At 57.6% G+C, this 25,682-nt stretch overlaps 2 protein-coding genes and 1 long non-coding RNA gene across 12 annotated transcripts in view; 1 reads left to right on the top strand and 2 right to left on the bottom strand.

The window, feature by feature from the left end:
• Positions 1-18,658, bottom strand: part of HNF4A (hepatocyte nuclear factor 4 alpha) — a 34,109-nt gene extending 15,451 nt beyond the window's left edge. Inside the window, exon 1 of one of the 3 annotated variants that reach the window (XM_027472858.3) lies at positions 18,484-18,658. In XM_027472858.3, the coding sequence (XP_027328659.1) occupies positions 18,484-18,532 (49 nt within the window). In that variant the 5' untranslated portion in view covers positions 18,533-18,658. Of the gene's footprint in view, positions 1-3,314; positions 3,568-18,483 lie in introns of those variants that run through there. The other 2 variants (XM_005016356.6, XM_013096525.5) reach the window with 2 other exon arrangements.
• LOC139999228 (uncharacterized) lies at positions 3,914-17,217 on the top strand. Of its 6 annotated transcripts, none has more exons than XR_011804524.1 (5): positions 3,914-7,007; positions 9,972-10,179; positions 15,031-15,197; positions 16,469-16,742; positions 16,970-17,217. It is a non-coding gene; the product is annotated as an uncharacterized lncRNA (long non-coding RNA). The 6 variants fall into 6 exon arrangements; XR_011804522.1 differs by having other exon boundaries at positions 3,923-7,007; positions 16,965-17,217; XR_011804521.1 differs by having other exon boundaries at positions 4,642-7,007; positions 16,476-17,217.
• Positions 18,659-20,077: 1,419 nt separating the features above from the next.
• On the bottom strand, positions 20,078-24,512 carry R3HDML (R3H domain containing like). 3 transcript variants are annotated; one of them, XM_038166260.2, is made up of 6 exons: positions 23,888-24,512; positions 23,049-23,401; positions 21,996-22,114; positions 21,715-21,847; positions 20,705-20,820; positions 20,078-20,616 (listed from the first exon to the last, which is right to left on the bottom strand). In XM_038166260.2, the coding sequence occupies exons 2-6, from the start codon at positions 23,307-23,309 to the stop codon at positions 20,484-20,486; spliced, it is 762 nt and encodes a 253-aa protein (XP_038022188.2). In that variant the 5' UTR covers positions 23,310-23,401; positions 23,888-24,512; the 3' UTR covers positions 20,078-20,483. The 3 variants fall into 3 exon arrangements, with proteins under 3 accessions (XP_038022188.2, XP_038022190.2, XP_027328662.3); XM_038166262.2 differs by having other exon boundaries at positions 23,049-23,379; XM_027472861.3 differs by having other exon boundaries at positions 23,049-23,352.
• Positions 24,513-25,682: the final 1,170 nt, after the last annotated feature.

Here is a 25,682-nt window from a genome sequence, read left to right as displayed (position 1 = left end):
GCAGGCTCAGCTGGAAAACTCATGGGCAAATACTAGCCATGCAAGGAAGCATGGATCAAGCTGACCCGGCAAGAAAGGGCGACACTGCACACAGAGGAGGTGGTGTGCTGGGTATCTTCCAGTCTGGTAACACTCCTGCTGGGACAGACGGGCCTCACAGTCCTTAAAAGCTGTAAGGGGACTGGCATGTGCAGGGCTCTTTTGGGAGGGTGGGGAATTGCAGCAGTCTCTGTAGGAAAGGACACCTGAAAGGCTCAAAACCATACAAGCCCTACACTTAAACCCCTGCAGCAAGCCAAACAAATCTCAAGGCTGAAGGGATCAGCTCGTAATTCAGTTGATCTAATTGTCCCCTCCTGTGCACATTTTCTTGTATCAGCATGAGCACATTCCCCTGCCTCAGTGGGAATCCCATTTGCAAATGATACCCTGGATCTACAAAGCCATAGAAACCTGCTGAGACTTTAATACCTGAGTATATTGATCCCGACAGCCCCCATCAAATGACAGTCATGGAGATCAGCAGGACCAACAAAGGCTCTGACCAAGACAGCAGCGGTTTCTGCCAGAGGCACTGAAAGAACATCCTCAGGCACCACTCGTGTCCCTGCCTGCATCCCACAGCACAGAGGTGGGCATTGCACAACGAATGGGGCTCCCCAGAGGACGTTCACCCCCCATTTCTGGAGGCCTGACAGTCAGACGCTGAGGGTGAGCCCTGATCTCCCCAGATGTGTGGGCAACAGCTCTGCACTCCTGATCCTCCTCTTGCCTTCTCCCTCACCATGCTCCTCCTGGATTTGGCAGGGACACAGTTAATGCCTGCCCAGAGAGAGCCACAGCTGCTCCCACTTGGCACCCAGCAGAAAGGGGCTTCAGGGCAGCTGGGGGCTATACAAAGGCTGGTCCCAGAGCAGCTGCCTTTACTAGCTGGAGCCTGTGTGCTGGGGGAAGGCTAAGGTAATGCCTCTGGGACTTTAATACTAGCTTTTATTTAGTATGGGGATTTGCACGGCATCCTCGTGCCATCCCTTGGTTCAGATGGGTGGGCACAAGTAGCTTGGAGTGGATGCCATGACCCTGGCAGTGAGCTCACACAGGGCGTCTCAAGCCAGCCCTCCCCTGGCTCTGGCAGCAGTTTTCATTTCCCTGCTTGCTTTCTGGTTCCTTGTGTCCCTCCTATATTGCTTTCCTGAGTCACAGTTTGCTCCCTCTCTGAGCCTGGCACACCCGGCCGTACCTCGGGGCTGGAGGAGCTGCGTTCCTGGATGAGCTGCCCTGCCTGCTTGGGAAGCTCCTTCCCCTGCTCCCAAACCCCTGAGCCCCTTCCCCTGGGCCCATGTGTCCCTTGCCTCCAAAAACCTTCCTCTGAATGCATCCTGAGGGTTAGCTGCCTCAGTGTTGTTCCAGAAAGTTAGATTTTCAGTTTGTTTTCAGTTTGCTTTCTATGTTTAAACATGGAGCTTGCAACTGAGAGGATAAAAGAGCCAATGCGTCCATAATCACAATGCTTGTCTATCAGTGAAAGCCCAGATACATCCCTCCTAGTGGTGTATCGTGCTCTAAACAGAGGAATATGTAACAGGAGAAACTGGCACCGTTATTGGAGAAATCTTTGTCTGATAGGAACTGGTTCTGTTTTTGGTGAGCTAATGGTAAGTTTCCTATCGAGTTTATTTTTATGGTGCCAGAAATATGGGCTCCTGGCTGTTGAAGGGAGTTTAATGGACATAGGTTGGAGTTAAAGTAAATGGAGGAAGAAAAAAACAACAACACAGTTTGTGACCTCACAGCTATGTTAGGATGACAGGACCCCCTCAGGTTCCCCAAGCCAGCCCAAACACAGGATGCGTTTGCAGTGGGACAGTGGCAAACTTCTCGGAGCTGAGTGGCCACCCCAGGCTGGAGCTGGGGAGCCCCACAGGGCACCAGCCGAGCTCTCTGGCACTCCATGGGCAATTGCCCTGGGGTGAGACCAGCCCCTCACCAGGACCTAGGCACATGAGGAGAGGGGTCAGTGCCTTGTAGCGCAGCTGACTCATCTGCCTCTAGGGCACATTTTGTGCTGCCCCCGAGCTAGCTGTATGAAATTCCTGCGTCCCTCTGTCCCGTGAAGCCCTGCTCGCAGCCCCATGCAGGGTGAGCTTTTCTGGTTTCCCCACACAGAAACCTCTGTGTGCTGTCTGGGAAAGGAGCACAGGAGCAAAGCCTGGGCTTGTCCTCAAGGGTCCCGCTGGGTGCCGGCAGAGCCCAAGGGGGCTGCTTTTGGCCCTGAGCCCCCTAGGTGGTTAGGGCCAGCCCTGGGCACAGAGGGCAGGGGGAGGCAGTTGCCAATTTTGGCACCATGATGCCATATCTGCGGGGAGGGAGCCACAGCTGGGGAAAGAGCTGTGCTGCTGGCACGGTCCTGCCAGCACAGGGGTGCCCAAGCAGCCCCGGTGACACGGCGAGCAAGAGGAAAGGGCTCAGGGAGTCATTTTCTGCAGTGTTACTTGTTTAGTCATTAATGTGTATTTAGAGAGATGTTAGTGGGACTTGGAGAGGAGTTTCCTCTTATTGCCGAGTGTTAATTAACAGTACACCTTGGTTCCCAAATGGGTGGGCCAGTATTGCAAATCCTGGTGGGTTACGTGTGATTCCACCCTCCTGAAGGGATGGGAGCTCTCAACAACCCCTGCCAGCTCCACTTGCTCCCCTCCCAGCCAGGCTGAGCCCCCAGGGACCGCACTCCCACCCAGCACTGCACAGGTGAAGGGCTGTGGCCTCAGGGCAGCTCCTGGGGCAGTGCTTGAATCACCTTTTAAAGCAATTTCACCCTTACCATGCACTAAGAAGCTTTCTGGGCTGGGGAAAACCTAGCTACAGCCACTCCTGGGATAGGACTGGCTTTTTGCTCGAGTCACAGGCTCAGTGGAGTTTCTGGTGAGTGTTGGGCAGCATTTCAGTTTGCAGCTTTGGAGTGTTTTTTTTTTTTTTTTGTTTTGTTTTGTTTTGTTTTTTTCTTTCTTTCTTTCAGAGCCTGTGGGCACTGAGACCCACCTGTCCTCAGCTCAGGCTCTGGGCTGTGGTTCAATGCCCGGTGTGGCCCACTAATCCCACCGCGCTCTTGGTACGCGCCCATCCCCGGGGTGTCCGGGCACCATCCCTCCCATGCCCGGCACTGCTCCACCACCTCCATTTCTCTCCGGGTAAAGCAAAAAGCCCCCACAAGCCACTCAGCAGAGCCCCGCGGTGCCCCCAGCCCTCCCCAGGAGCAATTCGGCGACCACCTCGGGGCCTCGTCCCTCAGGAGAGGCAGCAGCGTGGGGACTTACCATTGCCCATAGCCAGCACCTGCATGTTCTCAAACTCCAGAGTGGTGTACGCCGGGTCCAATGCCGCGCTATAATCTGCCATCTCCATGTCTATCAGGGCTTTGGAAAGGCGCATTATCATCGGCAAACACGAGCCAGATTGTACTGATTCCCTTGTCCGAGGCTATTGGCCCTTATGCCTCTCTCTGCCTTCGCTGCGTCCCCTATCTGTTGTCTTTTATTTCAAATATTTCTCTGAAAGGATTTGCTGAGCCTCAAGGCCTATACTCCCCAGAGGGGTGGAGGCAGGAGGCAGGGGGTTAATCTTTAATCACCCACTGCTGAAGGCTGCTAGGCTGTGTGTTTTTTTTTTTTTTGGTGGAGCAGCAGTGATTCTTGTTGACTGTTTATTATTGAATCTCGAGGCGCTGTGCTCATTTCAGCCCCAGGCACACACGAGACCGCGGGAGAAGGCGCTCGCCACCCAGGAAACACCTTCCTGGGGCTATTGACCTTGATGCCGAGCTGCTGCTTTTGGTCTTAATTGTACCTGGGGTGGAAAAAACCCTGCCTAGAGAACAAGGCTGCTCTTCACTTCTGTCATCGCCTTCCCCTCTCCACCGTTTGTTGCCTTCGCCCCCCGATTTCCCCTTCTGGCTCCCTCCCTCCCACAGCTCTTCCTTTTTTCTCCCTTTCCTCTCCGGGAAGGTCAGCGCCCGCATTGCAATTTACACGTTGCTATGCAAAGTAACAGCGTAGGGCTCGCTTTACTTCCCTATAAACCCGGTTTTACAGGGGCTGAGTGCCCTATAAACAGGTCCCACTCTGCGGCCGTGACCAAACAACCTTCGGGGTGAGGGTTTGCCAAGTGCCAGGCACGCAAGCAGAGCGGCGAGCGAGGGGCTGAGCCAGGCCGGGGCAGGCTCGGGCACCGGGGGCACGGCCGGGCCTGCTCCTGCCCCTTCCTCCTGGTGCTAGAGCCACCCGCTGTCAGACACACCCCAGCCCCGCTTTGACTGACACGTCTTAAAAGTTTCATTGGACGTTTTACAGCATAGCAGGGCTTTGCTCTGCAGTGTGGAGTTGCCTTCTGGGGATTCAACCTGCGCTGCCTTACAGGCCTCCAGCCTGTGGCATGGCCGACGCCTTGGGGCAGACCCCAGCGGCACACAAGCAGCCAAGCTCTTGCTCTCTGGCTCCAGCTGACCCAGGGCATGCCAGCCCTCTGCAGGACTGACAAGTTCCAGTGTAATGTGCACCACCTAAAAGCGCGAGATCAGTGAGCGGGCGTTTAATTGATCACTGAATGGCGTCACCTGGATTGCTCTGGAGAACGAGCAACTGATGATTCAGTATCAGCTTGCTCTGCATTGAAAACATCCCTGATTTCACAATCGGCTGTGTCCACGCTGCCAATGTGGGCTTCAAATATGTTTGTGTTTGTGCCTCTGGGTGCACCAATGCAGCCCTGGCTCCCTGGGCCATCCTCGCTGTGGTGGCTAAATTAGGATGTAGGTAGCACGTCCAGATAGCACCTTTACCTTTGGGCTACAGATCTGCAGGAGCAAAGCGGGGAACAGGGGAAAGCCCCTGATTTCCTATGTGGGACTAACAATAAATGATCCTTTTCTTCAGGGGAAACAGTCCTCTGCTCTGTGCTCTCAGGAGACAGGCTGGACCCTCTCTGCACTCACGTGGCTGGTTGTACTTTCCTTCGGCAGGAACAGTCCTGGGCTAAAAATGAATTTAATGATGTGCACCAGGGTGTAGCTGGTAAGGTGGAGTGTAGCCCTGCTATGGCCTCATTTCAGGGCCCTCCGTCCCAGTCCTGCTCAGGCCACAGTGATCCCTTTGATTAGATAAATGCTACAGACACTAGGTCAAATATGTGCTGGATTTGCCACAGTGTCTAGTAAAATATCATAAAAGCATGGTCTGTTTTGCTCTGTTCAGCAAAACAAGCCTTTTGCTTAAATAGCCTGCTGACAAAATAAGGCTGCAAAGGCCGTTTGCTCCTAGGGCAGGAAGGATTAAGAGGGCCGGGAATAGAAGATGGGGAGGCAGTGTGTGTGTGAGAGAGGCAGATAAGGAGCGGGGAAGTTTGGAGAGCATTAGGTGGCTCACGAGGCAGGGAGCTGTCAATGGGACGTGGAGCTTTCCGTCCCCAGCCTTGTGTTGACTGTTGTTTTCTCATTACCGGTGTCCTCTGCCTGGTGCACCCTCACAAATCTCGTCTTAGCACAGAGGTGAAGGACCAGACCATCAAGGACACAGCGCACTTCCTATGCCCCCAAGATGGGCTCACAGCATGGGGATGAGCCCCCAGCTGGAAATGTGTCTGCTGCAGGAGGCTGGTGTCCCCCTGGGGATGGGCTGCCTGGGGGGTCCTTGTCTCTGTCCCACATCTCTGCATGGTGGCTTAGGACCACGATGGCCTGTGGCTGTTTTAGAATGGGGATGTGCTGACTTGAAGCTGTTTTGGAGGCTGATTTGAACATTTCTGTTCCAAGCCAGGTGCTCAAGGGAATTTCAGCTTTCAGGCCATCTCCTTCTCCTTTTTCTGTCCCCTCCACCCATGCCAAAAGATGGCTGCAAAGGAAACTTTTACAGCTTCAGGCCATGGAGCCTTCTGCACTAAGTAATTATTTAATTTTTATCGGTTGAACAATAAATCCTTCAGCCTTTTTCCACTCTAGCACCTCATGACACTAATTCTGCCTTATCTGTGTATCTTTGGCAAATTAATCCAAAGCAGAAGGGGATTCCCTGAAAATAAGATCTATGCCTTTCAGCAAAGGAGGATGGGGAATAGACTCTGTAATGGAGCATTTATGGGAAGGATACCATCAGCTTCCACACTTGCTAGCTCTTTATGCCAAGTGGGTGAGCGGGCTCCTCCTGCCCTTCTTGAACAGTGTTGTAGGATCAAGAGACAATTCAAGCTGACAGGGACCTCAGAAATCTCCAATCCAGCCTCCTGCTCAGAGAAAACCTTTGGTTTTCACTGTTCCAGCTCTGCACTCTCAGGAAATACCTAGCAGAAGTGCCAGTGCCTGGAGCCAGCGGGACAAACCTCGCAGAGTGCTGGCGATGCTTCTGCTGCTGCTTGGCAGCCACCACTCCAGATCGCTCCGACCATGTCGCTCCACAACTGGAGTGGCTTTTCCTTGGCAAGCAAGTGAAGTAGAGCTGGGCTCCAGATCTGAAATCTCTCCAGTCCAGGAAAGCCCTGAACAAGGTCAGGGCTTTGCAGCCAGCCCCAGGACCACTGCTCAGGGACCGTACCGGCAAAGCCCACCGCAGTTTTGCCAAGCAAGCTGGTGGGGAAGCACAAAGCTGAGGTACAAGACTAAGACCAAAAGTCCCAGGGGAACATCGCCAGCAGAGTCATCTCCACACATGCAAAGGTCCCTTCTGCTTTTTTTTTTCCCCTTTGAAATTTCAAATTCCAGTTTGTGGACAAAGTCCTGCCTATCTGAGAATATAGATCTTCGACCACTGACCAAACTCCACTCCAAGCAGTCCTGAGGGCTGCGTTTCCCCTTGCCCACGGATGCCTCTGCTCAGTCCCTGGATCTGCCAGGATCTCACCGAAACTTTTGCACCAGAACAGAGCGCTCGTACTTGCAGAAAGTGGATTTTGCACATTTGAACCTTATCTTCAGTATCTTCCTTTCTGAACGTGGAATGGGAAGGACCATCTGTAATAACCAGGTAGGAGCCTTATCACCTGCAATTCATTTGGGCAGCCACAGAAAATGAGAAGGTGAAACAAGGGCTTCCATTGTGCTTATACTAGCAATTTTAGCTCATCATTTAAATTAGGGAAGGGGAAAAAAAAAAGGCAGCTTCAGAAGGGATGGAAAACACGAGGGCACATTAGCTCTTGGAGGCAAAGCCACTCCATATGGTTAACTGATAACTCCAATTTGCCTCTTCCCTCTCATCTTTTCTGATTCTCCTGATTAAGCTCAACTTATTCTCATGCTAATCATTTCTTGACCTGTTTATTCTGCATTAAAAAATTAACAGAGAGCAGTTTACTGCATGACTTGTTCACACAGCAATGCTACAGATTAGCAGGCAGGCTTTAAGCCTCAACGCAAGCCTTTTGGGTGAAGCACCCCGTCTGCACAGCTCGAGGATGAGGTTTTTTTCCTGTTTTTAAAGAACGGCTTTTTCTAAAGTCAATATAAATCCCCCTCCCTTCATGCCTTAAGTATATTTGCTCTGTGGCTATTTCCAAAGGGGAAAGATAAAGCCAAGGGCTAGTGTTTTGTCAGACTTTCTGTAAACAGGGATATTTAGGCCACACTGTCAAGCCCCTTTGCCTTCTACTGCAGAGAGTCATGACTTACGGGGCAAGCTGCTGGCGTGTTAATAAGCAGCTCCAAGGAATTTGCAGGGGCTGCGGGGGACTGCAGGTCAGCACAGCTGAAACAAGCCCCGAGTTGAAGCAGAGGATCTTCGTTTAAGCTCCAGGCAATCATCTGGCTGACACACGGAAAGGTGTCAGTCCCCAAAACGTCCACGGCAGCAGAGAGAAGTCTCCAGGAAAACAGATCATTAACCAGAAGCTGTTTAGGGTCTGTCTGCCCCTTGCCAGCCCCATGCAGCACATCCCTGCCCTGGCAAAACACACAGAAGAGCCCTTGGTGGTGTGCGGCTCACGTGGGAAGCGGATCAGGAGGTGACCGAAGTGACGTGTCAGAGTGAGATTTGTGCCCTGGGGAAGATGCGGGCATTTTGTTCAATGACAAATTCTCTCCAGTGCTGAAGTTCCTGTGGCTGTGGTTGGGACAGATGTTGTTTGGAGGCCTTGGGGCGATGCTGCTGTGTCAGCCGGGACGCTGGACGGGGCAGTGCCATAGCTAAGGCAGAGCAGCTCCCGAGCAGATGCCGGGCACGTTGCCACTGCTGAGCCCTGGGACATGCAGCAGTGCCTGGGGCTCCCCAGCACAGCTCTGGAGGATGCAGACAGCTTTGCTGCGACCTCGGGTTATTTCTCACTGGTGCCAAAAGTTTTGAAAGGTAGCCAAACCAACCCAAACAGTCCAGGCCCCCAGGACATAAAATCACTGTACAGCGAACCAAGGCGATTTTTGGACATGCGCTTCAAAGGATGCAGACAACTCTGCTTGAAATCCTCTCCAAAAGCAACATGTGCTTTTCAACCGAAGCCGGGATGGATGTTGGAGCTGGAGGCAATGGAGCTAGAATAAATAGCTGCTCTGTGAAAGTGGCAGAAAAAGAACTGCAAACACGGGGACAGACAGAGCATTTCGGCATATACTGCTTTAGCGATAACACCGTGCGTGCCTTTCATCCCGGGATCAGAAAAGGGTTTATTGTGCTGACTAACAAAGGCTCTGAGCTCTTGAGGAAGTAATTATTGTTACTCTTAGGAGCTGTTGTTTTGCAAGGACAGTAGAAACAAAGAAAGTTGGAGCTGTTTTCAGCATGGCAGCTGCGCTCAGAAATGTCAGCGCATTTGCCTATCTTGTTTGTGTTTGCAATCGCTCGGGCTACACGGCAGCCCTCGAGAACGGTGTCCGCGTGTCGGTAGCCACAAGTACGTGCTGCTGGCTCTGAAAATCTGGCTGGTGAGTTTTTGTGCAAAATCATGCAGCGAGCCCAAGCGAGGAAGAGGAACTCTTAACTTCATCTTACCCCATCACACCGCAGCCCGCCGCTTGGCCCAAGTTACAGCTGCCGCCTCCGACTCCTGCTGCCCCACCCAAATCCCGATAGTCTGTGACCATTGCGTCAGGTCCCAGACACAACCGAACGGAAACCCGGAAGCTTTCCAGCAAAATACTCTGCTGCCTGCTCGGGAGGAAATCAAGGAAAGCTCCAGAGCCACCTTGCCACGTGATGGTCCAGATTCGCGGGCTGTTGGCAGCTGCTCAGCCCCAATCCAACCATTTCAGCCCCCATCTGTAGGGGAACAGAAGTCGTGGGGAAGCAGCGGCTCTGGAAGGAAAGTTTGCTGTCAGATTTTCTGCAGAGCCGTGTCCAGCAGGGAGCACCTATCGCTTCGTGCCTTGCCAGCTCACACATTTAGCATGACAGGGAGCTTGGCAGCACACGCCTGGACCTGGAGAGAACTTGTTCAACAGGCGAATGCGATCCCTTTGGAATTGAAGTAATCCTATAGTTTCCCAGGGAAAAAGATACCTACACAGCCTATGGGCTGGCAGACAACCTGGGCTGTCCGTGCACCCCTGCCAGCTGTTTGCAGCGCTTTTAGGTTTCATTGCCTTTATACCCTTCTGCACATGGAACAGCCCCAGAATTGATCCAGCCGGTGGAGAAATAGGCTGAGGAGGAGAACAGCCAAAACCAACAAAGGTTACAAAGCAAATGTTGCTTATTTTTTTGTTTTGTTTAAATTTATCTTTTTTGCAAAGGTGGATTTCATCAGCACTCCATGCCTGCTGGAAGTGACCTCCAGTCACTGCTGGGACTCTGGGGATCAGCCCTTGCTAGCTTCAGGGGGGGAGCTGATGAAATTAAGGCAAACGACTGCAAAACTAGTCAGGATCTGAAGAGCTGCAAGCATCAGGAGGGTGATGGAGGGATGGTCTAAACCTCTGTCCTTGGAGGATGGGTAAAATTTGAGAGATTCCAGTTTCTGGAGTCAGAAACAAGTTAGTGCAAAATGCTTTTTCTCCACAGGGGCATGCAGAGTGACCAAATACCCTGGACTGGCCCTGATGCCCTCAGTCTCCTAAGGAAACAAGTGCCAGAGGAGTAGATGGAAGCAAAACAACCACCAGGAGCTTGCTGGTAGCACCTGCAGCCCGTGGACGCCACGACACTCATCTGTGTAGCGCTCCTGCCCTGTTTGCTGCCACAGAAATAAAAACCTGCAGGAGATAGCAAGGTACGGACAGATCTGAACTTTCTACGTGCAAGTTTTGTTGCGTGGGGTGGCAGCAAAGGGAGGGAATTACTTATCTCACCAGTCCCAAAACCACACGACCGGGACAGCGTCAATCACCTGGCTCACAGCTAACAAACATGGCAAACTGCTAATTCCCTTCGAGTATCTGACCTATGTCTCCAAGAGAGAATAACATTATTATTTGTCCCTTTATACTCCTGCAGGACCCAGTGCCATTGGCCTCTTCTGCCATAAAGAAATTAAAATATATTATGACCATAAACTACATCATTTGAGGAAATGAACCATTTCTAGTAAACGTATCATGGGATGCCAAAGCCATGAACTTTTCTAAATCAATCACCAGCTGATAAAGAGTGCAGGTATTTGCTGGGAGCAGCTCCCAGCTCGTGGCTCCCCAAGCGGCTCCCAGCACGGTGCTGGTGTGGGGGGCCCGTCCCGTGCCGTGGTGGCTGGGGACACGCAGGGGACACAAATTATGCTGGAGCAGCCTCTGCAAGTGCAAAAACTCCGTGTGGGAATTGCTCGTGCAAGAGGACCCCTAGGATAAGCCTTTCCCCACGAGCACCCTGACTCCAGGAGACCTCCTCACTGCCTCTCCCCTCGCCCCACTCCTCTGCACCAACCTCCCCGTGGGTGCTGGGGCAGGGGAGCAGCGCACAGAGCCAGCTCTCATCCTGCTAAGAGAACCTTTGGGAACACGTGTGGGTACCTGGTGTTTCCTGGAGCAGGTGGTATCTGCTGCCATGCATCTTCCAGGGGTGCCTGGCCCTGCAGGCAGAGCTAGGGGAGTCTCGCCCTCGCGTGGGGCCGCGAGCCCCCGGTGGGCTGCGGGGTGAGAGCCATGCCCAAGCGGGCGCTGGGGAGCTGGCTGCCGTGTGGCAGCAGGGCTCGGCTAATCCCTTAATGCTGGTCACAATGAGATTTGATGGGGAGCAGGAGTTTGTGCTGCAGAGCTGCAGGTTTTAAAGGGCTCTGGCCATTGCCTGGAGGGGAATTATAAGGTGGCTCGGGGTCTGTGCCCTGCTGGCGGTGCCCGTAGCGATGCTCAGTGCTTTCTGAGCCACCTTTCTGAGGTGCCCTCGCCCTGGTCTCTGGCCTGCTGCTGGATTTCTGCAGGGCAGGGGGGCCCGACTGCACGTGCAGCTGTGGAGGCTGCTCTGCAAAATGTGCCTGGGCACGTTTAACAACAGGAGCGGGTCAGGCTGTCTGGGGAGAGGCTGGGAGCTTTCTCTTTAAAATGTTTCTGTATAAATACCCATAACACGATATCAGTGAGAAACAACCTTTGTTTCACCTCCCAGCCGCGCATGGGCGATCGATGTCAGGCAGCTGCCGTAATGAAATGGGGAGAAGGGAGGTGTGAAGGCACAGCGGGTCAGCAGGCGGGGAGCTGTGCCTGGTGCTCCCCACCTTTGGGCAGCCTTCAGCTTTGTGTCTTGCAGAGCCCCCGGCAGCAGCTCCGGCGATTCAAACCGCCCCGCTGGCAGCTCTGCAGGAGCTCTGCTGCCCTGTGTCGGAGCCCTCCTCTCCTAAAGAAACTGGGAGCTGGAAAGCTCTCAGGGCTGAGGTTTTTTACTAGACCATGCATATTGGTTCACCCAGCTCCTCTCGCTGGGCAGTTGATGTCCATGCCCCGGGCAGCCTGAGCTTTTGGCTAGCATGGGCCCTGGATGTGCCTCACCAGGCAGAACAGGGATTTTCCAGGTACCAGATGACAAGAGAACCCTCTCTGCCATTGCAGCACTGAGTTTTCTATTTTTTTTCTGGAGATATTGCTGCTACGGCACTCGTGTTGACCCAATGGCCCAGGTCCAGCAGGGAGCACGAAGCTGCCGGGAGTGCTGGCACTGTGCTGCCCTGCTTAGGCTGGAGGAGTAAAATTAGGTGAGGGATTAGAGTGGCACTTTACCGAGTTTTCAGATGTTTAGAGCAATGAATTCAATGCTGAGACAGAGAACCAGGCAACTTTGCAATGCATCCGCGTGCTGCTTGGCAGCTGCCCTGATCAGGGCCAGGAGCAAGCGTGGCCTTTGTCAGCCCCCACACCTCAGGGAGCTATCAACATGGCCAAGCCCCTCTGAAACACAAACTTTCCTGCACTTTTCTTCCTCCTCAGCGAGCTTTCCTGCTGAGCCTGCCCATCCTCTCACTGTGCAGAGGAGAGCTCGTTTCTGCTCTCCCAGAGATGCCAGACCCCTCGCTGCCCTCTCAAAAGCACGATTCTAATGGGCAAAATCGTGACTAAATTGTCCCTGCCCCACGTCTGCAAGCCTCTGCTTCCACCCTGGGTTTCCTGGGACTCATCAGAATTAATTTTGGTAGCACAGCTGCCAGGGGCTGCCAGAAGGCTCCTGGTGAGCCACAGGGGGGAATGGCAGAACAGAAGATGCTGTTCGGAGGGGAAGGCAAGTTTCAGTTTGGCTTTGAGGTTTAAAGAAGTGCGATGGATGTGAGATGTGGGGCCAGGAGGGACAGCCTGAGTCCCTCCGAGCAAGTCCGTGAGGGGACCCCAGCCCAGCAGGTCCGTGCCCATGCCCCATGCTGGCCCGTGATGGGTGCAGATGCCCAGCGTGTCTGCGTGGGACCAGGAACAGCATCGTGTGCTGCCTGGAGGGCAGGGCCGGCTCTGAACTGTGCCTAACCCCGTGACACCTCCCTTCACCCGTCTGTTTCCACACTGGAGCGTTAACTCCTGCAGCAGGGAAACACACCCAGCACGCAGAGATTGCTCCCAGACGCTGGCGGTCACCAGGCACACACCCAGGGATGGAGCTGCGGGCAGCACCCGCCTCTGCCTCCACCAGGATGTCCCCGTGGGGACCAAGCCACCTCCATTTACTCCGTGACCTCAGCCCTCCAAGGCAGGGGGGCCAGACAGGGATGTGGATCCAAAGCCCTGCTGCTTGCCCCCCTGCTCCTCTTTCTCCCTACCCCACCCTTGATTTCCTGGTGCTGCCTTTGCCCTGCCGGTGCCGGTCCCTTTGGGGACCCACAGCATGGGGCACTTGTGGTTTTTTTTATGCCTCCTGCTGTCCCTCACTGTTGCCCTATCCGTTAACCTGACCCTGTCCGGCCTCACAGTCTGTGGCTGAATTTCCTTGGGGTGATCACCGATGAATCTTCACCCCGGGCTGCTGCGTCTCAGCAGGGCAGTGGGGTGGGCCCTGGTTCCCCTATGGACGGGGCAGGGTTTGGGGCTTGTGCATCCTCTGGAAACGTGGAGTGGGCTGGTGTGGTGGAAGGAGGAGCAGAAGCTTCTCATGTGGAGTCAAGGCTTTGGGGACCGTGTGGCAAAATTTGGGGCATCCCATCAGAGCGGAGAGGGCGAGAGGTGACGGAGCGTGGCGGTGGGAGCTGAGCTCTGCCGGCTGTGTCGGAGGCGCTGGGCCATAAACGCAGCCCGGGGGCTGTCAGCGACGTGTTGGCAAACATGCTGAGTGGGCTCGACTATTGATTCTTACCATATAAAACGAGTGTTGTGCCACTTGTTCAGGTTTGCGCAGGTTTTACAGCTCTTGTTCTGAGAAGTGCCCGTGTATTTGGTTTTGCTCCTTCCTCCAGGTCTATCTGTTGACATTGGCTCTCTTAAGCAGAGCGCAGAGCCACGCCAGGAAGCTGTGTACAGCTCTCCCTGCTCTTCCCCCTTGCCCAGGGGCTATCGCCTAGAAAATCTTGCACACGCCCATAGCCAGGACGGCCAGGACAGCTTCCCCATGCGGAGGCAGGTGAAAGGTACCTGTGGGTCCCTCGCTGGTAGATTCGGGTGCCCAGGTACAGTGGCAGGAGCTGAGCCACCCACCCAGCTGGATGTTTTGGGGTGTGTGGGCAAAGCAGCAAGGAAGGTGCTGCCGGGGGCTTGTGTCCTGGCCAGCCTGGGGTGGGATGAGCAAGGTGGGGGGAGAGACTCGTAGGGCTGCGATGAAAAGCAGCGTGCACAAACCAGCTTGGATGTCTGGAGAAGGTGTCGGAGCTCCCAACACGTTGCCATGGAGGAGGCAGCACGCACGGTGGCCCGTTTGTCACCGTCCCCACTTCCACTCCTCTGCCCCTGGGGAGGTGCCAGCGCCCGCTGAGCCCCCGGGGCCACCTCCCTGCGGGGGGCTTGGCCCATGCTGGTGGCCCCCATCCGCCCCTCAGCACTGGGGCTCCTGGACCCAGAGGATGCAACCAGAGTCCCTCTAGTGGCTGCAGCATTTTGGGATAGGAATCTGGTCCGGCCACGCACAGACGTGGCTTTTTGAGCCAGGATCTACTCCTCGGCTGCTGGTGCCTTTCTGTAGCCACAGCTCTGCTTGAAGCTGCTTCCCGTGGAGCTTTGGTGCGTTGGCTCAAACATGTTATTTTCTTGAGGCTTGCATTTCCTGAAGGGATTTGCTAGGTGATTTCTGCTGATGCTCACGCTGAAGCTTGGACGTGAGTTATTTTGGGGAGCAGTTGCCTCCGGGACCTGGCTTAGCTCCGGGACCCTGGTGGAAATTTGGTGCCTGTGCCCAGCACCGGTGAGCAGAGCTGTCGGGTCCGGGTTCGCGATCCAGCCACTACCTCGAAATACTCTTTCCATGAAAATTCTGCAACATTTGCTGTTTCCACAAACATTTCTGCCAGGAAATTTGTTTGCTTGAACATTTGAGGAAAGCAAACAGAGGAGCCTGCACACAAACAGGCAGGGATGGTTTTTTTTGCAGTGTTTGACACACTCTAACTCCGACACTTCCAGACGCTCGCCCTGCTCTGCCCGTGAACTACCCTGCTCCTGCTGCAGATATTGCTGTATTTACAGGAAATATTTACTACTCATTACCACTCAGCCATTTCTTGCCCCTGTAGGTGCTGCCCCACCAGCATTCGCCTCACAGCCCCTGGCAGCAGCTGGCAGGGATGGGAAGGGGGCTGCGGGAAGCACGTGGCTGCGGTGGGTGTCCCAACACCGCCTGTCCTTGACAGCCCTCGAGCAATGGACAAAGAAGAGACAGAGGTGTTAAATAGCAGCTAACGTGAGTACTCCAGGGGAAAAAAGCTCAGTTTGGGTCATATCAAATGGAAGCCAATACAAATTAAATCAATTTTATAATGAAAAGTACAACTATTCAGGAATTCTGCCTCTTTTTATGTTCTTCAGCTGAAACTATTCACCACATCTGACCAAAATGCCTGAGCAGCTCTGACCTCTCACATTTTTCAGCTAATTTCCAAAGCTGCTTTACTGAGCTCGCCCCAATTATGCGCTGCTGCCTGCTGAAAGCACCCAGCCAAGGCATCCCTGGCACCGAGAGCCTCTCCTGAAATAGGAAGGAGCGGTGCTGTGCTGGGCTTCGGGGCAGCTGCCCTGATTGTGCTGGTCTCACTGGGAGGAGAAAAGCAGAGACAGGCTCCTCTTCTCCATCCTGGAAGGAAGGAGGCCCCGGGCATCCCCCTCTCCATCCCATGTCCTCTCACAGACATTTACAGCCTCTCCTCCACTAGTGTTTTAGTACCAGCGTGCCGGAGTGCCAGGCACTGCTGGGGGGCAGTTTCCATCCTACAGCCCTGAGCAGGGGCTGGGGAGGAGGCTGAACGTCCCCCCAGCCCCGTGACCTCTCTCCCTTCTCGCTGAGCATCCGTGCGGGGTTCAGGGGACCAGACACCTTCACCACGGCTCCTGCCGGGCATCCTCCAGCTCCTTTACACAAAGCACAGGCCCTGTGTTTTCGTGGGAACCCAGGAGGTGCTTTGGGGCTGGGGTGGATGGGGAGGATTGCTGTAAACATGCTGGGGGTGCCCCACGCTGGGCTCTTGCTCTTTGTCCCTGACTTCCAGTGGATGCTGAGATGCTGAAGCCCCTGAGACAGACGGAGAGGAGAGGTGAAAATACCAGAAGCCAGCCTGGCATTGGTCACAGAAAGCCCTGCAAATAAGCTCACAGCACGGCTGGGGCTCAGCTCTGCCACGGCTCCAGGCAGCTCCCGTGTTTCCCCACGAGGGAACAAACTCCCCGGTGGCTCTGGGCAGGGTTTGGCCACCCCACTGCCACCTGCCCCACAGCGCGTCCCGGTCCCCGTGCCCAGCCAGCCGCGCTGCCAGCCCAGGAAATGCACTGCAGGCTGCTGGGGAGGCGAGGGGCTGCCAGGGCTCCGTCTCCTCCGCCTGTTTGGATAACTTCTTCACCCGTTTTGTTTAGGAGGACTCCCCTCCTCCTGCCAACTGTCTGACTTTTCTCTCCTTTCAGCCCGGGAGGCCCTTTTTCTCTTTTATTATTATTATTTTTTTCTCTCTTCCCCCTCGCGAGGCCCCAGGCTCAGCAGCCTGGCCCCGGCACAGCCTCGCAAGCCGCGGGTGTCTGCGCTGCCTTTGTTTGTGCTCCGAGCCAGATGGGGCGAGCGGCGCAGGTGGGATGTGGAGCAATTCTTCCCAAGCCGGCACGCCCCTGACCCTCAGCTGCTCCCCGGGGAGAATTACCAGCGGAGCTATTCGCCTGCCTTCCCCTATGGTCACCGATGTGCCAGGGCTGGCAAACGGCCGCTTGCTTAGAGCCAGATGCAAGCGGACGTCACAACTTAATCGTAAGTGAATAAACTGCTCGTCCAGCTCCTCGGGTATCGTCTGTCCCGCAAGGGCTGATGCTCGCTGAAGAAAAGTGGATGGCCCCGTGCCCCAGGGCAGAGGAGGGCACAGGCACCCTGGGTTTGGGACACCCGGACCCAGCCACCTCGCAGCGCTCCCCCTGTGCTGTCACATCCCGTGGCTGTGACGTCCACGTCACTTGTGCCTCCCCTTCTGCCCAGTTAAGGATCAGCATCCCAGGCCTCTGTGCTGGCCGGTGGCAGTGACCGTGCCGAGGGGCAGAGCCTCCGGATCTCCCACAGGAATCAAGGCTTGGTTTACTGACAGCCCTCATCACACATCTCCCCGCACACAGTCACGATCTGCTCCGACCAGACCAAAAGCTGAGCGTTGTTTTGAGCTGGGCTTAAGGTGAGAGCCCCCGGCTCCTGTACACCTAGGGTGTACAAATAAATGAAAGCAGACTAAACCAAAGAGTTTTGTAACTGTCACATTTCTCCTGCACCCCTGTAGCTCTCTGCTCCGTGCCCAGCCCGGGGATGCTGTTGCACATCCCAGACAATCCCTACACATTTCCATTGCATGGGGCCGTGCACCCGCTGCTGTGCCCATGTGCCGTGTGTCACTGCAGGGCTGTGCATGGCAGCATTTGGGGCCCAAGAGCAAAGCAGGCTGGGGAATCCTGAAGTACATGGGGTGAGGAAACACGGGCCCCCACGGCAAGGGCTCCCAGCATGGGACTGGCTTAGGGTTGAAGGTGGCAGGGACGTCCCCTGCTGTGGGCCTGGAGCCAGAGGAGCCATCACCCAAAATGTGGCTACAAGCAAAGCGTGGGTGGGTGGCCCGGGAGCCCCACAAACCTCCTGGGGCTGGCTGCAGCACACATGGGGCACGGGCTGGTGGGGCTGTGACTTTGGGGCGAGTGTGGCAAAGGAGAAGAGGAGCAGGATGCCAAAAACAGTGAGGTGGCGTGATAGAGAGCCACGGGGATGTGATGGAGAGCCTCGTGACTGCAAGACCTCATCTGCTGCATCCCCGCTCTGCCCCCTGGCCATACCCAGGGCTCTGGATGTCCCAGATCCCACAGGACCACACCAGCCCCAGCCCCTTGCCTCCTGGGGAAGCTGCAGCACGTCTGAGCCCAGAGGGTAACAGCGGGATGACGACAGCCTGGGCAGAGGGGACCTGTCCCCCAGTGCCCACGTGCCTCTGTTGGCACCCAGCCCAGCACGAGAGCAGCAGCCTGGGGCTGCCCCGGGCCGGTGCGGGGGCAGGATGTGCTGCCTGGCACCCCGCACCATGGGGATGGGCGCTGAAATCCCTGCTGGGAGCCCTGCTCAGCATCACCCCGGCCCCTTCCCTTGGCCGCTTGGGCAGCCGGGGCATGGCACCGACCAGACGCAGCCTTGGGGTTTGGGGCTGGTTTTGTGTCCCGGGGCGGCACGTCAGGGGGGCTTCAAGGCTGCTTCCACTTGCAGCTGGGCACCCGCTCCCCATGCAGGGCACAGCAGCCCCTCGGCGAGCGGCTCGGCCCCGCTCCGCTCCCTCCAGCACCTTCCTTCTTCTTCCAGCCGAGCGGGGCAAGCGAGAACAGGGATCTTTGCATCTACCTCTAGTAGGCACGGGTAGGACCGGGGACCCTTTCTCTCCAGCACGTGGCGGAGCCGGCGGGGGCGGCGCGGCGGGGCCGGTGCCGCTGCCGTGTCCCAGCCCCGCTCCCCGCGGGGCCGCGCTACTCACCGTACGGAGCCTCCATCTTAGCGCTTAGCTGGGTGCTTACATTGACCATGTCGCGCCGGCTACCACTACGGGGACTCGGGGCGAAAGGCGGAGGAAGTGTAGGAATTAAAAAAATAAAATAAAATTAAAAAAAAAATAAAATAAATAAATGGAAGTGTCTTTCTAAGGAACTAGGTGAAGGCAGGAGGGAGCGTGGAGAGGCAGGGCGAGGAAACCTGCCTCTCCTGTTATCTTATTGATTCGCTTAATCAGGGCTAATGTGGGTGGAGATGTTAAATAGTAACCCAGCTCTTATGGAAACCAATCTGCAAGGTGCTGTTGCTGTAGCTATAGTAACTGCTGCCAAGCTAGAAACTCAAACATGGCTTTTACTGGACTCTTTTGGGGCTCCTGCTGCCAGCCGGTGTCAAGGCCAGGGCGGCGGAGGCCGGGGCTCCCCCCGGCTGCGGGGAGGTCGGCACCGCGGGGCTCACGGCATCGCCCGGCCGTGGGGGGAACAAAGGCGAGCGAGGGCAGAGCCACGTGGCGCCGGGCTGGGGATGGCAGAGAGGGGCTGGGGCAGAGCAGAGCCCGGCCAAGGGGGGAAATCCCCCGGCTGCAGCTCAGGGTTTGTGCCCTCGGTGCCAAACCGGGGGGGTCGGTGGGGCTGGGGATGCAGTGGTGGGATGCAGGGTGGTGCCCACAGCGTGGGGCTGGTGCGTGGTGTTTGCAGCTCGCTCCTCATCTCCCTCTGCTCCCCAAATCCTTCCCTGCACCCCTGTTTCTGGCGGTCTCCTTGCAGGATGCTCTGTCTGTGCTCACGGAGCAGCAGGGAGAGCTGGCTGCCTTCCTGGGGTTCGTGGGGACCTGCGATGGCCTGGAGTGACCCGTGGACATCCCTGCTCCACCCAGGAGGACATCTGGGACCTCACAGTCACAAGGTGTGTGGGTGCGACCCCACACTTGGGCAGGGCCCTGCAGGGAGGTTTGAGGGGGTTCCATTTGGGGGGCGCTGCTTGGCCTCCCCCCTTCCCTCCTGGGAGGCGTGCCGCAGGGGAAGGAAGGGGCGTCTTGCCAGCGTGCCCACACCTGAGGCAACACCAACCCAGCTCTGCCAGGTTCTGGGGGACAGCTCTGCACCCCCTCCCGGCAGCCCAGGCTGGGACTGAGCCCCCTGTCACCTCCAGGCTGGGCTAAAGCCCTTTGCAGCAGTGGGGGAAAGGCAGGTTTGGAAGAAATCCAAGCAGCTGGCAGATGGGGAGAGCTGGGGCACCTGGGGGGGCTCTGCCTGCCCCAGCTCCCACCAGCCCCAGCATCGCAGGCAGGGCACGGTCTTGAGCCAAAACCTCGGGGATTTTTGGCAGCCGTGTCCCTGCTGTGCCCGGTGTCCCGGCAGTGCTGGCTTCTCCCACACGATGGAGCAAAGTGCCCGGGCATCCCCCAGAGCAATGGCCAACACAGAGCTCCTGCACCCTTTGGCGCTTTGGGGAAACCCCAAAACACAGAGCAAACTTGCACAACTCCATGTTAGGAGGGGGCAGCAGGCTGTGAGTAAGGACAGACACGAGCACTCGGGTCTCCAGACCGCTTTATTGGGGTGCTCAGAGCCGGGGGCCCCACAGAGTGATGCACACAGGGCTCCAGTCACTCACCCCAAAGGGACGGTCTGGCTGGTCACTGCACGGCCCCTGCCCAGCCCTGGGGTGGCAGGGAGAGCCCCCAGCCCCACACAGCAGGGCCGTAACAGCCAACCCCGCTCCCCCCACGTGCCCCAGGCCACCACCAGCTGTCCCCAGCGCCCCCCAGCACGAAGCAGCTGGAAAAGGCGGTGCCCCCAGAGGGTGTCCAAAAAGGGTGGGAGCACTAGGGCTGAAATGGGTTTGATATCCTGCCTAACGCCTAACGCAGCACAGGGAGGAGGGGCGGAGGGCCAAAAGCAGCGTGGTGTTATAAATAATCCTCTTTTCCCCCCGTCCCCAGGGGGTGGTGGGGCAGGGGGGGCGTGGAGCACTGCCGCAGCCCTACAGCCAGCCCACTTGGTTGGATTTGAGTCCCGTGAAGCACATGTTGTTGGAGCAGACCCCGCCGTAGGAGGGCGGGCAGGCTGAGCACGGCCTCCCCACCTTGTAGGGTGCCTCCCCGATCCAGTTGCCCCTGGGGAGAGAGGAGAGCAGCATCGCCCCTGCGCGGCACCCAGCGCAGTGTGGCACGGCGCGGTGCGGCCGGCTCCCCGCACACTTACTTGATGGCGTAGTTGCAGACGAGGAGGACGGCGCGGCGCCACGTGCTGCCCCAAACCCGCACGTTGCTGCAGGCGTGGATGGCGCAGCCCAGCCTGTTGGAGGACGCCCACACCATCTGTGCCAGGACAGAGAGCGGGTGGTCAGCACTGCCAGCTCCAGCCGCCGGGCAGGGACCGAGCCCCGACAGCCCCAATTCCCTAGGGGGGTGCTGTGCCCACCCTGGCACCACTCAGCCACCCGAGGGTGGCTTCTCGATGTCCCTTTTCTGTGCCCACCCAGCACCAGGACACACTGCCTGAAATGAGCCGCGGGGTCTGGTGGTGTCTGATTGACCCGACCGAGCCACCAAAGCTCGCCCTGAAGCACTGCCAGCGGAGGCTGCAGGGAGGTGAAACTCCTCCCATGGGGACCAGAACCAGAAGGCTCCTCCTAAAGCCGCTGAGGGCTGAATTTCTCCCTTTAAAAATGTGTTTTGCCCATTTGCAGCCCAGACAGCCCCTGACACCCCCCCGGGGAACCGCACCGGGACCGAGGCAGCTCTGCGCTCCCAGACAGCCGCGCAAACATCGCAGGGGCTCAGCCCCAAGGCGGGGAGGCAGAGGGAGGCTTGGAGGTTTTCCACCTCGTGCTGGCAACGCGTGGCCAGAGGTGCCGCAGGATGAAGGGGCTGCATTCACGGGGCCGGGCAGCGCCAAGAAGCTGCTCTGCCACGGAGGTGATTCATGATCGGGCAGAGCAGGAAGGGGCTGGTTGGTTTTCTTTTGCTTTTCAAAGCCTTCGAGGTGTTAGGGGGGTAATGAGGAGAAAGTGAGGGCAAAGCAGGGAAAAAAGCTCCTGGAGCGAGCTTTGTGACTCGAACCAAACAGAAGCAAGGATCCGGTCCCAGAGGAGGAGGATGCGGAAATGTGCGTGCAGGGACCGATGTGAGCACCTTCGGGGGCTCCATCGCCCCCAGCACAAATCCAGCCCCCCTGTTCTGTGTGAGCCGGGGGCCCGGGGGGGCTCTCACCTGGGTGTAGTGGCTGCAGACGGAGCCGCTGCACTTGGAGGGGCAGCGGGGGTTGCACTCGTGGGGGTGCGGGAAGGAGAAGTGCTGCTGCTCGCGGTGCCACGAGCGCACCATGTCCACCACGGAGCGGTACCTGCAAAGGGAGCCTGCGGTGTGGGCGGGACGCCCCGCTGCAGGAACCACTGCTCCCCGGGCCAGAAGCAGTGGCTCAGAAGATCCAGCCCCCATTGAGCACCAAGTGCTGGGAGCCAGCTCCCGGGAGCTCCCCGGGGGGCCCTTACCTGCCCGAGTGGATGGAGAGGTTCTGCCCCACGTACTTCATCAGCTGGGGGGGGCCGTGCTCCCACACGCACTGCACAGCCCACGCCTCCGCCGCCCTGGCCAGCCGCTCGTCCCACACCTGGAGAGGGGGAAAAGAAAGGGCAGTGGGGATTTGGGCTGCTAGGGGCAGGCAGGTGGGGAAACCCACTCCTTGTGTTTGGAGAGGGGGATCTGAACCCCTCCAGCTGCCCCCAAAACCTGGCCTGCATGTCAGTCTGGAAAAGAGCTGCGGGAAGGGGGCAAACTGCTCTGGGGATGAGCCTCAGCTGTGCCCAGGAGAGGGATTTTGGAAGGCAGGGATTTAGGCCAAGCATGAAGCAGCACGGGATGCCCCAGGCACATCTGACCTGCTGTGTGCTGAGCCTGCTGCTCCTCCAGCAGCATCCAGGGACCTCCCGGCTGCTCCCAGCTCCATCCCGGGGCTGCTCCCACCTCCCTCCTGGATCTGCTGTCCCACCCCAGAGCCCTTGGGGACCAGCTCAGGAGCAGCACATGGCACCACCTGCTCCAGGTGGGAAGGAAACACCCGAGGCGCATCCCCCTCTGCAGCTGTGGGAGCTTTCTGCTTCACAAGGTACCAGAAAGACCCTCCCTGCTCAGTGCTAGAGGCAGGATGGGGACGTCAGGGTGCTCCATGCTGTGAGGAGCTGGTCCATCCCCAGCCAGGTGCCTGAGGGCACTGTAGTGGTGCCAGCAGCTTTATTCCCTCCCGCAGCATCCCCATGGAGCACCTGCAGACACAAGCAGGGCCAGGCAGCCTCCCTGCAGTGCTGGGACTGCAGGAAAACCCAGCTTGCAGCAGGGGGAATGGCCCCAGGGGCAGGGAAATCAGGGACCCACATCTGCCCTGGCACGGGATGTGCCGGGTCGCATCCTGCACCCGCTCTGCCTCTCCTGGAGGAAAGCTCTGGGCGCACATGGGTCTGTCCCGCACCAGGGGTGCAAAACACCCCCGGGATGAGCCACAAACCCCAGCAGCCCCCTGCCCCGCAGCACGAGCGATGCGCACTCACCATGTACTCCATGTTGGCGGCCGGGGGGGACACCTGCGCCCGCACCTGGTTGTGGTAGTCCAGGATGGCGCTCACCTCGCGGGGGGCCAGGGAGCGGCGGCGGCGGCCGCGGGGCACCCCGGTGCCAGGAGCTGGCCCCGGCCCCGCGCTGCTGGGAGGGGACAGGAGCTCGGTGGCGTTGGGCAGTGCGAAGGAGCCGGCCTCGTGCGCCAGCCAGCAGAGCACGCCGGTGAAGCAGAGGTGCAAGCGCAGCCGCGGCATCGCAGCCCTGCCAGCTGGAGCGCGGAGCAGAGCCCGGGTCAGGCTGCAAGAGAAAACACCGCCCGCACCTCTGCGCGCGGCCGTGCAAGCCCCTGTCCCCAAAGAAGGTGGAAAAGGGTTTGCTTTTGTCCTTTCCGAAATCGGTCTTGGATCACCCCGCTGCCCACCCGCTGTTCCTGCACGCTCGTCACGGTAACTTCACCAGGAGCGGCAGGGAGCTGGCTTGCTTGTCTTGGGGTTTCTTTTAAGAAAAAAGCAGCACAGGCTCTGCCCCAGTTGTTTCGGTTATCCCAGCTACCTGCCAGACAGGGCTAATTAGGGGCATGCAGAGCTACTCGCCCCGTCACTTCTCAGGTGCTGGGCACGTAGAGAAAATCCCCCGGGCAAACAGAAACCTCACACAGGGAAAGAAACACCCGGCAACTTCTAAAAGCATCGGCGAGAAATCCTAACAAGTCCTTATCTTGGGGAAGGAGGGGGAGAAAAATAAACCACCGCAAAACCAGAATGATTTAAAAAAAAAAAGGCTGGAACCTCCTCATCCCTCAGGCGCTGCATCTCCTGCATCCCCCACGTACCTTGAAGACCGAGCCACGGGTCCTGAGCGCGGGGCTGAGCGCAGGGAACCTGCTCGGGGCACGTGTGCGAGGGATTTAACCCAGCCAAGGCGGGCAGCCCGCGGCAGCGTGACGCAGAAGCTGCATCTTAGCTCTTCCCCCCGGGGAACGTGCTGAGGTTTGGGAAGAGCTCTGCCCAGCGGTTTATAGCCGGCTCCCCGTGCACGCCTCTTGCACACACAGCCACAGCTGGCAGGCAGGGAAGCTGCTCTTTGGCTGCTGGGTGGTTTTTTTGTTTGTTTTTCGTGAGATACCCGCAGGGAGAGAGCCCCAGGGATGTGTGTCCCTGCCTGTGTCCCCCACGGGGGTCTGGCTGGGGGGCTGCGGCCAGGAAAACAGGCTGGGTGCAGGGGGGTTGCTCCAGCAAGGCAACGTGGGGAAGCAGGGGGACCCCAGGGTGCTGTGAGCTGCTGGCAGAGATGTCCCTTCCTTGGGGGACACAGTCACTGGGGTGCACGTGTCCTCAGGCCAGCAGCGGTCCTGCACAGATCACCCTGCAGCAGCAGGTGTGTTTTCCTGCAGCACCCAAGCAGTCAGCATCCCCAGGGGGTGGCTGAGTGGTCACAGGGCACCGAAACACAAGAGCCCGTAACTGTTGTGGCAGAGACAAGCGGAGCCTGGCTCTGGCTGAGCACCCGCAGCAAACCCAGGCTGCAGCACAAGGGAAACGGGAGCGTGGGGAGCACCAGGAGTGTGCATGGAGTGGGAATAGGGTGCGGGTACGGAGCTGGTGTGCGCTACCACCGCAGCCTCCCCCTGCTGTGGGGCTCTGCTGAAACACGCCCCAGGTAGGTTTCTGCCAGCATTTGAGTTTTCCTGGAATCCGCTCTCCTGTAAAGTAACTGGAGGTGCTGCGGGCCCCGGGGGCGGAGGGAGGTGTGTGCAGGAGGGATATCCCCGTCTGCGCCCCAGGGAGCTGCTCGCCACGTGCAGCCTTCCCAGGGCACTGGGGCTGGTTTGCAGGGAGGGTTTTTCAGTGATTTGTTGTTTCACAGAAGACAGAGCCCTGCATAATGAATGCTCGCCCAGTGCCATGAACTGCAGAGCTCTGCATTTGAGGAAATAGCTTTTTTTTTTCCCAATGTGCTGTGCCTTGCTTTGTCGGAGAGGTGAACCTGCCGTGGTCCTGCTGCCACACGGGACAGGCAAGGGGCTTGCCTTGGGTGCAGAGGGAAAGCGCTGCTTGATCAGCACTCTGCGAGACAATCCGAATTCCAGGAACTGGAGGGGTTTGTGTCCCTGCCAGGGGTAATATCCTGCAGCCCAGACTGGCCGGGCTGCCAAAGCACACGGCATCTGCAGAGAGCAGCTTGCAGGGCGCCAAGAAGCACACACACGCGGCTGGAGGCAGCAGCGCCGGGGAGCTCGTTTTAGTGAGCACTGGGGAAAGAAAGGAGAGAAACCACCGGGTTCGCAGCCCTGCCTCAGCAGAGATGTGCTCGGATGCTTTTTGGGCAGAGGCACCCAGCAGGGTTTCTCTGGCACATCTGTGTGGCTCCTGGTCTGGGGCTTTGGGCATCCTCCACCATGCATGGAGGTGGCAGGGGTGGCGCAGGGGGGTGCTGGGGCCAGGACCCGCAGAGCTCCCCAGACCCTGGCACAAAGGATGGGGGTGCAGTGGAGGCAGCCGGACCCTCAGCGGGTGCAACAGAGCCAGGCCACCCCAGCGCCACCTTGGCAGGGACAGAAAGGGATTTGGGGTCTCCTGACATTGCCAAAGCCCTGAGGCAGTCAAAGGCTGCTCAGCCAAGGGCTA

Source organism: Anas platyrhynchos, chromosome 21 (assembly GCF_047663525.1).
Source record: "Anas platyrhynchos isolate ZD024472 breed Pekin duck chromosome 21, IASCAAS_PekinDuck_T2T, whole genome shotgun sequence".
In the NCBI taxonomy this organism is placed as follows: Eukaryota; Metazoa; Chordata; class Aves; order Anseriformes; family Anatidae; genus Anas; species Anas platyrhynchos.
This window is presented reverse-complemented; position numbering and strand designations above follow the sequence as displayed.